This window comes from Ascaphus truei, chromosome 7 (genome assembly GCF_040206685.1).
Source record: "Ascaphus truei isolate aAscTru1 chromosome 7, aAscTru1.hap1, whole genome shotgun sequence".
NCBI lineage: Eukaryota > Metazoa > Chordata > Amphibia > Anura > Ascaphidae > Ascaphus > Ascaphus truei.
In genome coordinates this window covers 85,357,916-85,370,238 of record NC_134489.1, presented here as the reverse complement: position 1 = coordinate 85,370,238, position 12,323 = coordinate 85,357,916, and the positions used below count along the sequence as shown (strand labels likewise).

The window sequence follows — 12,323 nt, the reverse complement described above, 5'->3', positions numbered from 1 at the left end:
CACGCACCCACACTTCAGACAGGCGGTGCGTGGAGAGGCACTTGGGGCTTTTTCTGATCCAAAGGGACCATTTTTGCGCGCGGAGGGGGCGTGGCCAAATGGGTTGGGGGCGTGGCCAAACGGGTCGGGGGTGGCCATGATGTGAGGGGGCGGTACTGCCCCTCAGCCGTTCAGCCTCTCACACACACAGACAGGCACTCAGGCACTCAGGCACTCAGGCACTCAGGCACACACACAGACAGACACACACATACACACACACAGACAGGCACTCACTCACAAATACACACGGGGGTGGGTGGGGGGAATCGGAAGTGGGACCCCCCCCTCCAAGAGGAGAGAGTCTGTGGGAGGGAGCAGGGGGGACTTCCTTGCTGCTGCAGTTTATTTAAAATTGCTGCTTTCCCCCCACACTCTCCTCCCCGCTCCCGAAGCCTCCCCTCCTCATTGGCTCACAGCCACACCACGTGACGCGTCGCCGCTTGGGATTACAATTCTCTTGAATCCCTTGGCGGCTGACGCATCACAGCGTGTAGTGAGCTGTGCAGCCAGGGGGGACTGGGACCGGCTCGGGAGGATTCCCCTGCTGGTGGGAAAGCTCGTGCGTCCGCCCGCGCCGCCGGGCGCAGCGGGTCCCAGCCCTAAGTGCTGTGATGCGTCAGCCTGCTGGAGCTACCAGCTCCTTGTATTTTGCAGTGCTGACGCGTCACGTGTTGCACGCGTCAGCCAATGAGGAGGGTTGTGGAAAAGCTCTGAGGGATTTATCTCTGGCAATGAAGCAGCCTGTGCTTGGTAGCAGAGCCCTGCTGCAGGCTCACAGGGGACACATGTATTTACTGCCTGTCCTCACACTCATTTACATGCAGGGCGTGGGGGACGGGGCCCGGCTTCAGGGCAAACTAGGAGGGGGGGGCGGACGGGACTTCACAGCAACCGATCAATCTGACATATCTCCACAATGTTTTATATATTCCACTCCAGCACACGGACACACAAGTCATGGCCGCGCCCCCACTCATCATGGCCCCGCCCACCCGACCCGTTTGGTCACGCCCCCCCTCCCCCCCCCCCCGCGCTCCGAGAAACGTTTCCTGCAGATCGCGGTGCAGTGAGTTGCACGCGCCGCCGGCAAGCAAGACAGCTGTGCGGACGCGTGCAACGGGGCCTTAGCCTAAGCCACCAGACTTTGCAGGGTTTCGAGTAGCCTCATACAGAGTCTACGCGTTTGCCTGCTTACATTTTACTTGTGCCAGAATCCTTACACCATTTAGCAGTGTGCGCTTACATTGTGTCCGTTCCCTTGCAATATTGACTTCACCACACTTACACATGCGAGTCGCTGGTTCTCTCACTATACTGTGGTGCTCCTTTTGTTATACTACTTGGGTATCCGTTTTTTTTTGCAATATCATAGTAGATCAATGTGGCAGACCAGGCAAGGGTATCGCGTCACTATTAGAAAGAACACTGCCTGAGGGTCTGAGGGATTGCTCAAATATGGCACCACTGCAGCGACAGTGATTATTTAGCTAAACACTTTGGCTCTTATCTAAGGGCAGTGGATATTTTGATCCACATCATTGCTCCTAATAGGTTCACCCATTTGGGTCAGCCTACTCCGGAAGCTTATCATTGATCCAGAACACTTACCATAATGTTCATATATTAGGATCACTAGTGCGTTTAATTTTTGTTTTAACACTCATTATTGTAATTGGATGCATAATAAAGTTAATTTTAATTGTTACATAAATCACCCAGGAGGCGCACGAGTGCCCATGCTAGGTTTCTCTATCTTGTTTAGTTCATGTTCATATACTTACTTCGGGAGCACCGATACCACATTATTTATTAACAGATGCAGGGGTAACCTTTACAGTACAGGCATACCCCGCATTAACGTACGCAATGGGACCGGAGCATGTATGTAACACAGCCATACCCCGCATTAACGTACACAATGGGACCGGAGCATGTATGTAAAGCGAAAATGTACTTAAAGTGAAGCACTACCTTTTTCCCACTTATCGATGCATGTACTGTACGGCAATCGTCATATACGTGCATAACTGATGTAAATAACGCATTTGTAACAGGCTCTATAGTGTCCCCGCTTGCGCACAGCTTCGGTACAGGTATAGAGCCGGTATTGCTTTTCAGGACGTGCTGACAGGCGCATGCGCGAGCTGACGTTTGCCTACTGTGCAATATGTCCTTACTCGCGGGTGTACTTATAGTGAGTGTCCTTAAACCGGGGTATGCCTGTATTCATGTAATGCAAACAATCCATAAATATAAAGCTTAGCAGAGCTTTAAGTCAACAGAATTTAGAAAGAAATACTTATATTTAAGTCACAGCACCAGAAGGATTCAATCTGGGAGATGGACGCCTAAAATAAAATTGTGGGGTCAACTCGAGATGAGCCGTAGTACCAGAGTTCACGAGATAACTGCAAAAAACAAAAACCAATGTGGTCCTCAAGGTCACCCTCAGAAAACTCTGATGTTGTTGCAGCTTTAAACTGGCTGAAGGGTCGAGGTTGACCTTGGCATCCCTATTGTGCCCACCAGATAAGTCAGTTTGTCTGATGGCTACAGACACTCAAACACCTAATTTTATTTATCTCTGTAATTAGTTCAGTTTGGTTCTATTAGGCAATGTATCAACTGCTAAGACTGTTTATGTCGGCATGTACCTTTACCCTCATGAATGACCATGTGATTATGAAAGGCTGGTTGCCCAGTTTTAGTTTTGTTTTTAATTAAAGGCCTCTTTTTCACTTTTACCCCAATCATGATCCTTAGGCAATAGAAAAAACAATTAACTTTGGTACTAGTAAGGATTCCAGTGGGAATGTAACCAAATGTGTAGGGCAAAGGGCTGTATCCCTTTGCTACGGGACAATAAAACAATTACAAAACATATATCCAGAAATAAAATGAAGAAATAAATATGATATAATGATACTACAATATAGAATGTATTTTTCAAAGTAGTTCTATTTCATTGGTCACAACATGTCTACATAATTTGTATAGTCACATTGTATATTAAAGTACCATAGAAAACAAAAGAAAATTGACAGTAGCTTCAATTTAGTATTGTAAAGTTAATTTAAACAACTTTAACAGAGAACAATATTCTTAATGAACATTAGAATTATGGATGTGGTGGGATACGAATGCAACAGTGACACAGAATACCTAGGGACAATTACTACATAGAAAACATGAACTGCAGGGAGTCATTATTATGTATCTGAGAGGAATCAGCGATAGTAATAGAACGGCTGCTTTTCTTGTTACTGGAAGCTTGCTCGTTTCAGGAGAAGCTAACCAGAGAAGATTCTGTTCCATAAGATGAATGCTGCTGTCTCCGCAACCAGTCAATAAGGGAAATGCTACGTGTGGTAGGGCTATTCCCCTTATTCATTGGCTCCCCACAATGATGCTGCCAGTGGCCATTTTGAATGTCAAGAGAAACACGGGTTTGCCTTCAGTCAAATTCAACAGTTGTTTTGCAGGGGACTCCAAGGTTCAAATCATTTTACAATAAATAGAAAAAAACAATTACAGGAGAGGTAGGTTCTGTTTTAAAAGAGCAATTTATGCGCTTTTTATTTTATTTATTTTTTACATAGATTTGAAGCATTGGGTCCCCAGATCAGAACCCCATTCATTTTGGCTCCAGGGACCCCTGCTTTCCAAAATACTGACCTATAAAGGAAGTGCCGGTATTTCGGCAAAGTTTAAAGCTCCCGCGTCACATGGGCCAATAGGGAACCGGACCTGATGACATCACAGCTTCTGATTGGCCTGCAGAGAGCTAGAGCTTTGAAAGTCCGCCATTATGTGATCCCTGCTAGCAGAGCGGAGCGTGCTGGCACCCCCTATGGAGATAAGTATCTCGGGAAGCAGGGGTCCCTAGAGCTGAACTTAATGGGGTTCAGTTCCCCCTGCTTCATTCCAATGCCCCCCCCCCAAAAAAAATAAAAATTCAACAGCTACAACATTTTTGTTTTTCATTTATATGTTAAAAACATGCTAACACAAAATGACAGGGAATATTACATTCACACTTTAACATCTTAGCCACAAGGTTACAGACATGACAGATAATGAACTTTTCTTACCTAAGGGCAGCTGGAGTGTTATATTGTTACAGAAATCTGAGAAGCAACACTCTGTTCTAGTAATGTTGTTTGAACTGTGACAGTAAACCTGAGCATTCAGCTCGGGAAGGGAGATGCAAGATTTTGTCACTTCTTCCTTGCCATTAGTAAACATAACTGATGCCCAGCACGCTCCTTCAGTTTGGCAGGTGAAGTTGCTTTGCTCGCACAAGAGACAGACACACTTGAGACCTGAAACAAAAATAGGCACAATTACAGTTCCCCCTCCAAACCATCACTGATCATTTGGGAGTTCATACAACGAAACATGACTATCCTGTCAATGTATACAGGCCATACAATTCTAATTTTCTCTTAAATCTTCAGGATCACCCATTTCATAAAACATGCATTTTTTATCAATAGGAAGTTTGGGGTGCGCAAACTTTTCAGTCTGCGCCCCCCTTTATGCGCCCCCCCTTACCTGTTCTCTGCTGTCTTCTGACGTCAAGGCATCACGTGACATTGCGTTGCCATGGTGACGCATCACCAGAAGCCGCCGGAGATCAGGTAAGTCAGATACAGAGGCCTCGCACGCGCTCCCTGGCATTTAATTTAAATGTTTGGGGAAGTGCGCGGGGCCTCTGTAACCACCGCTCCCCCCAGTTTGTGCACCCCTGCCCTAGCAAATAGAGCTTACAAAACTATAGGAAGAGCTAGTACACAGAAATTTGGATATGATACATTATCATTTTTACAATATATAGAGCAGACGTAGTTTTGGTTAATTTGGAATTAAATAAAAATGTGTGGTCATGTTTAATACATAGAGGGCAATATTGACTAAGTGGTGCTATTCCATAAGTCCAAATTCCAGATTTGTACCAGATGTGAGACCCGGTGGCCAGAGCTATACGCCAGGCAATTCAACAAGACAACCCCTCCTTGGTAAAGCATGCTCCTACCAACACAGTCGCTGTCATCATGAGGGAACCATCATAACCAACCCGATAGGAGACAACTAGAACTGCCCCGATGCTTACAGTACCATGTTCTACGATCTCTGCATGACGATCATGGACATCTGGGTGTAGACAAAACCTTCGGCCTAGTGAGAGACCGGTTCTTCTGGCCCAAAATGCGGGAATCAGTTGGGCGCCATTGTTGAAAGTGCCTGCGGTGTATACAACGGAAAACCCTGCCCACACTCGCAGCCCCAATGGGCCACTTAAAGAGCTCCGGTCCCATGGACCTAGTCTACATGGACTTTCTCTGTATCGAGACAGACTCAAAGGCCATCGGGAACGTCCTGGTAGTGACCGATCACTACACCCGATTGCCCAAGCGTTACCCACTAAGGATCAGAAAGCTCTCACAGTAGCCAAAGTGCTGTGGGAGAAGTTTTTCATCCACTATGGCTTGCCGAATCAGATGCACTCCGATCAAGGGAGAGACTTCGAGAGCAAGCTGATTAAAGAGCTTCTGAACTTGCTCAACATAGAGAAGTCCCGTACCACTCCATACCACCCAGGAGACGCTCTGCCGGAAAGTTTCAACCTAACCCTACTCGACATGCTAGGTACTCTAAAGGGCTCCCAGAATGCCGAATGGAGCAAACATGTCGAACCACTAGTGCATGCATACAATTGCACCAGGCATGATTCCACAGTGTATACCCGCTAATTCATGATGTTCGGTCGAGAGGCACGACTGCCTGTGGACATCCGTGTATCCACCGATAGAGTGCCGACCATGAGATGAACCAATAAGAATGCTAGAAATCTGGTCATTGCTCTTTAGGTCCACAAATGCCATTGATAAGCTTCTGTATCAGTTATGCGTCCATGTATTTGCCGTTGTAGTGTAAACTTCCATTAGCTGTAATGCTCCCCAAGTACTGTATACATGCATCACATGCCTTTAATTATGCAATGAGTTCCCATTGTTTAATATCATCCACAAAGTTTTAGAAAACTAGCTGCAGCAGTATAAGCCGCCATGATGGGTCCTCACACATGCGCAGTGGTCAGGAGTTGCGGTGGCCATTACAGGCGGCTCCGCAAGGAACTAGAAGTCCCAGACTCCCCCCAGGTAAAACCACATGGGGGGGTCTTAGCCGATAGGACCAGGGCATCCTCGCAAAGGGGAAAGAGTAGTTTGGCGCTAAAGGTTCCACATGCCAGTCGTGATGGGGATAGCACGGGAGAAGGTAGTATCCGGGTGCAAGTGGCTCCCAGACTAGGCTAGATCTCTCCCGTAAGCCCCAGATAGGCCCCTGAGCCCCTTACAGGTGTGAGTGCTGTTGGGAAGGCCCCAGATAGGGACACTTCCCCATAGCCACTACAAAAGTGTTGTATAGTGATTGTGTGTTGCACCGCTGGACGGATGACTACACAGTGATCTGCGGCCTGCGGTCAGGGACCAGACAACAGGTCACTTAGAGACTTTAAGGAAGACACTCCTGCTGGAGCTCCCTCAAGACAGGGACGTCATAGGTGAGGAGAGGAAGGATTGGGGAGACCCCGCATCATGGGATCACGTTGTGGTCCTGCTGATCCAGCATCTACAGTATATCCTGGTCTGGCCTGAGACGAGAAGAGGTACCACGTGCACCAACGACTCCACACAGGGGGTAGCGCTACTCCACACACTTTGCTTTGTGGACACCGGGGTGGTTAGGGATCCAGGGCACGCTCAGTACTTTGGGGGATCTCCACCGGGGTGATACAGTTGTGTTAGGGTACCTTGTATTGAATTGTACGAGTGTTAGTAAACCAGTTATATATATAAACCTGTGTGTGTATTCTTACTGTATTTGGTTCCTACGAGGGGTTATCCCACTACGTTGGGATCCCTCCCAGGTGTGGAGGATTAGGCCTCCTGTGCGCCATAAGGTAATCAGCACACATATTTCCCTTAGTCATAGGGAAAGGGGCTACGTCAGTTTGGCTGTATTCCGCAATAATACATGCATCATTCATCAACAAACATTAATAACTTCTTCAGTGCCAATTATGTGAGGTGGGGGACAGTGCCTCACCCAAGTCTAAACTAATTAGCTTAATGACAAATCTCCTTGTGGTGGTAATCTTCGCAAATACTGAGTTATGCTCCCCTAACGCCCTGCATAGAAGTACAGTACAAGCCAGTATGAATCAGTGGTCCAGATAAATTACCAGAACAGCTACTGTGTGACTTTAATGGTCTTTGCTGAAAAATATTCCCTGCTTCTGCAATACAGAAAAAAAATGATTGATTCCTTTTAAAATGAACCAATAAGAATGCTAGAAATCTGGTCATTGCTCTTTAGGTTCACAAATGCCATTGATAAGCTTCTGTATCAGTTATGCGTCCATGTATTTGCCGTTGTAGTGTAAACTTCCATTAGCTGTAATGCTCCCCAAGTACTGTATACATGCATCACAGGCCTTTAATTATGCAATGAGTTCCCATTGTTTAATATCATCCACAAAGTTTTAGAAAACTAGCTGCTGCAGTATCTTCTATGTACCCACGTGACATACAAGTTCCAAAAGCTCTTTACACAACATTACATCTCTAAAGAGCCTACAACAAGTCTAGACCTTTCCCACTGCAAATTCTTCTCGGCTTTGTATTATTGCTCAAAGAACAACATCTATACATTATAATGAAGAGCTTCTTTTCAAATGAAAATGCTGAAAACCTCTTGCAAGATCTCTACAGTACATTGATGTAAAACAATGCACTGTACAGGGATTTGTTCAACCTTTAATGAATTGTGATGATTGTTCACCCTAGTTTATATACTGCATCATTCAGATTTAGTCATGCACTTTAAAGAAGTAATCCAAGCAGGCTAATTTTTTAACATAGGATGGAAGCAGGAGATCTCCAGAACTGAACCCCATCAATTTTAGCTCCGGGAACCCTCTGCTTCCTTAGATACTTACCTCCTCCGTAGGGGGTGCCGGTAGCCACTCTGCTCAGCTAGCAAGGATCACGTAATCGCCGCTTTTCAAAGCACCAATGCTGTGCGAGCCAATAAGAAGCCGAGACGTCACCCAGTGCAGCTTCCTATTGGCCATTTGATGTGAAAGCTTTAAAAAGCAGAGAGATACCGGGACCCCCAATGGATAATGTAATGGTCTGTAGTGCATGTCAGTATGGATTGGGCACTCTTTGTACAAGAGCAGAAGGGCGTATGTTCCAAATTTCTCCATCTGCACCAATCATTCTTTTCATTTGTTTTGGCGCACAGAAATTAACTGCGCTTGGAATACAGATTTAAATGGTATCTGTAAAAGAATATTTATATGCGCCACAAAACCAATTAAAAGTGTGTCAAAATAATCTGCCAAATTCAATTTGGCGCAAATCCTAAAAAAGTGTTAGCGCAGAATTAAATTGCTATGCATCTACCTCAAAAAATGTTTTCATACAACATGGATATTTCATTATATAGGTTAACAAAATGGATTATTGTCACAGTCTCGCTATTATAAATAATATTACACTGATAATTTAGATTTACTCTTACTATAAACAAAATGCACAGAATTCTGTTTTAGTTTAAATTGTATCAAATCAGGTATTCAACATGACGGGTGCATCAAAAATCCTTTCACGCACTAGTGATGCACCAGGTAGGAAATGCTCATACATAAGAGACATATTTTAAAAAGTTTTGTATTACTTGTTTTTAGCACTTACATTTTGACGCACAAAATCATTTAAAATTAAAGGCACCGAAGTCTGCTACCTACTTGGCTATTGAGAGGGTGGGAATGCTGTGGAGTCACTGGGGCTTATTCATTAAACTGATAGTAACAGATATACACTCCTGTTGACTTGATATTGCCCATAATTTAAAGGCTACCCCCTCTGAATGGCATATTTAATACATTCCTTTAGGACAGGGGAGCGCAAACTATTTCCCCCTGCCGGCTGGCCCTCTCCTTGCGCCCCCCCCCCCCCCCTCCTTACCTTGGCTCTGGCGTTATGACATCACATTGCGATGGCAATGTGACATCACATGACGCCACATTACCAGATGCCGTCTGAACTAAGGTAAGGAGAAGTTACAGAGGCCTTCACCGCTTCCCCGGCAGTTAATTTAAATGCCTTCGGGAAACACAGATTTGACAATCAGGCAGCATGTCAGTGTAAAGACGCCAGAACCAGGGAACAGCTACATTTTGCTATATTGTTGCTTTTCGTAGTGCTCGCTCCAAGCACTGTGTTACTAGATAAAAAAAAAAAGCTGTGTGTGCTGTGCACGCGCATAGTAAGTGAAACTTCTTTGACTTTTGTCACAGAAATTGTATTTGTGTTGGTGATGTTTTAATTAAAAATCAAAATACAATTTCACTGACAAAACGCAAATAAATTTGACTTAGAATGCCCGTGCTCGGCACACATCCCCTGTATTAGTGCAAATAGCTAAGTGTGAAGTCCTCGTGTGTGCGTGTGACTGAGAGTGTGCGTGTGACTGAGAGTGTGCGTGTGACTGAGAGTGTGCGTGTGACTGAGAGTGTGCGTGTGACTGAGTGTGTGCGTGTGACTGAGTGTGTGCGTGTGACTGAGTGTGTGCGTGTGACTGAGTGTGTGCGTGTGACTGAGTGTGTGCGTGTGACTGAGTGTGTGCGTGTGACTGAGAGTGTGCGTGTGACTGAGAGTGTGCGTGTGACTGAGCGTGTGACTGAGCGTGTGACTGTGCGTGTGACTGTGTGTGACTGTGACTGTGCGTGTGACTGTGTGACTGTGTGTGCGTGCGTGTGACTGAGTGCGTGCGTGTGACTGTGTGACTGTGAGTGTGCAAGCGTGTGACTGAGTGTGCAAGCGTGTGACTGTGAGTGTGCGTGCGTGCGACTGTGAGTGTGCATGACTGAGTATATGCGTGACAGTGTGTGTGTCTGTGTGTGACACAGGGTGTGTGCGTGTGACAGTGTGTGTCTGAGTGCGCGTGTGTGTGACACAGGGTGTGTTTGACTGTGTGTGACACAGGAGGTGAGTACGAGTATATATGAATGACGGGTGGCAACGCTGGGCCCCTCCTCCATCTTGATCGGGTGCTCGGTGTAGCAGGAAGAACTCTCCCTGTGAAGTTGTCCTAGGATGACTCGGGCCCCCCCACTTCCCCAGGGTGGGGCGGCTCCTCGTCTTCCTCCTCGGCCCCCCTCAGCTCCTAGGTCTCCTCCGCCTGCTCACCTCCCCTGCACGGGGGGTCCAGGGGGAGAAGCAGGATCCTGGGACTTGGGACGGGCAGGATCCCTTCACGTCCGCCTCCCCCCAGATATCCAGCAGGGCGCGGGTCTCCATGTCAGACAGACATCCCGCCGGACAGGGGGTCGGTGACCGGCCCGGAGATCAGCTACAACCAGGAGGCAGGCATGTGAAGCAGCGGCAGCGCAGGGAGGTCTCCAAGCTGTGGCGTCAGTGAGCGTCGCCATGACTACCGCATGCGCGGCATGTCAGCGGGCGCGGGGAACAGCGCATTCGCAGCATGGCAGCAGACGTGTGGGGGGGAATGGCGCCGCTGCCCGCCGCTTCTGCGCATGCATGGCGTCCGGTAGCATCGCCATGACTACTGCGCATGCGCGGCGCGGGCAGCGCTGAGCTTGGCGGTGGCTGAATAGGTCCCCTTGCTGCCTGTACCCGAGTGAGATCAGCAGCGCATGCGCAGGGGGGCTCTGTGGAGTCTCCAGCCCGGCAGAGCGCGCGGCTGGGACAGAGAGCGGGTCTGGTCCCAGGAGCCGGTGCGGGTTGCCCCGGATGCCGCCTGTGCCCATCTCCACCTGAGGGAAATTGCGGCCGTTAGGAGCGGCGCCGGCGGCGATAGGGAGCCGCTGTACATTAGCAATGCACGTGGGGGGAATTGCGGCCATTAGGAGCGGCGCTTTTGAGCGGGTGTGATGTCAGTGTTGGGCTGAGCCAGAACACAGCCCGGCCTCAACTGCCAGCACTGACGTCACATCCGTTTCATTTCTGTCTCCACAATCCATTTTTGCCCCAGTTCGAATGAGGTGCCACTAAGGAAGTTTCACTTCAAAAATACATAGATTCACTGTGACTATGTTAACTAGTTCAGGGGTGCGCAAACTTTGGGGCGCAAGATTTTTCAGGGGGGGGGGGGGGCACGGCGGTTGCAGAGGCCCCGCGCTCTTCCCCCAAGGCAGTTAAATTAATGATCGCGTGAGGCCTCTGCAACTATCCTTACCTTGTCTTCGGCGATGCGTAGCCATGGCAACGTGGCATCACGTGACACAGACACTAAGGGGCTTATGCAGAGAGGATAGAGAAGGGAAATAGCGCCATCTTTTGGCGAAAATACGCACCAGATAAGCTTGTCCTGCAGAGAACATGGAGAGATTCATAAAATTCGCCACAGCAGGTTTCTTTACTTTAAAAATTGCCAAACACGTGGCGAGATTGGTAAATTCGCCATGTTAAAATAGGGTGGTATGCAGGTAGCATAGATGCGCTGCAACTCGCCATTCTGCCCTATATTATAGCGAGTTCAATGTAGCCAGAAAAACTTGGCAATTTTGAATCTCATCAGAAAAAAGAGATAACGCAGCTTTCAGCATACGACCATAACTTACTCCAATTCTGTGGCTATTTTCCTGCTGTTTTCATATTAAATAACGTTCCTCTCTGCATAAGCCCCAAAGTCCTGTCTGCTAGCATTTAGCCTTTTTAAGGCTCGCAACACACCTTGGCATCTTCCTGGCTTTTAACTTATTTAGCCCCCTTTATTTTTTGGTTCTCTGCACTGTGACACAGCGTCGTATTCTATTGCCATTTATTTTCATTTTGATCATTAAAAGTTACGTTATCATTTTTGGTGTGCACTGACGACGCAACTCTTTGGGACGGATTGTGATATTAATACTCACATATTGTAAGGAATCCGCTCCGCAGTTTACTGGTTGCCTTACCTTGCAGACCGGTGCAGTCCTGGAGCACCTCTCCTGATGTTTGCTGCAGCCTGGATTCACTCACCAAAGCTATACACACTCCCTCTGGTATCTACTGCAGCTGTGCAGCCTATCACTGCAACCTAGACTTGCATTCATTCATTGGAGCAGTACCTTCACACCCTCCTCCGGGGATTGGCCCGCTGGCCTTTAAGTATTGTCTTCCCATAATGCTCCCGGCCGAGCATAGTCCTTCCTGGATGTCACTATCTGTTCTGCCACAAGCCCTCGCTTGTTCCTGTCCCTCATGCTG

General features: G+C 47.5%; 1 protein-coding gene across 4 annotated transcripts in view; it reads right to left on the bottom strand.

Annotated features, from left to right (window-relative positions):
• The window catches only part of ACVR1C (activin A receptor type 1C), a 77,565-nt gene that overhangs the window by 39,548 nt on the left and 25,694 nt on the right, over positions 1–12,323 (bottom strand). For 3 of the 4 annotated variants that reach the window (XM_075609344.1, XM_075609345.1, XM_075609346.1), the window contains one exon: positions 4,134–4,364. The exons of the other annotated variant lie outside the window; for it this stretch is intronic. In XM_075609344.1, coding sequence (XP_075465459.1) covers positions 4,134–4,364 — 231 coding nt within the window. The remainder of the gene's footprint in view (positions 1–4,133; positions 4,365–12,323) is intronic. 4 annotated transcript variants of the gene reach the window in all.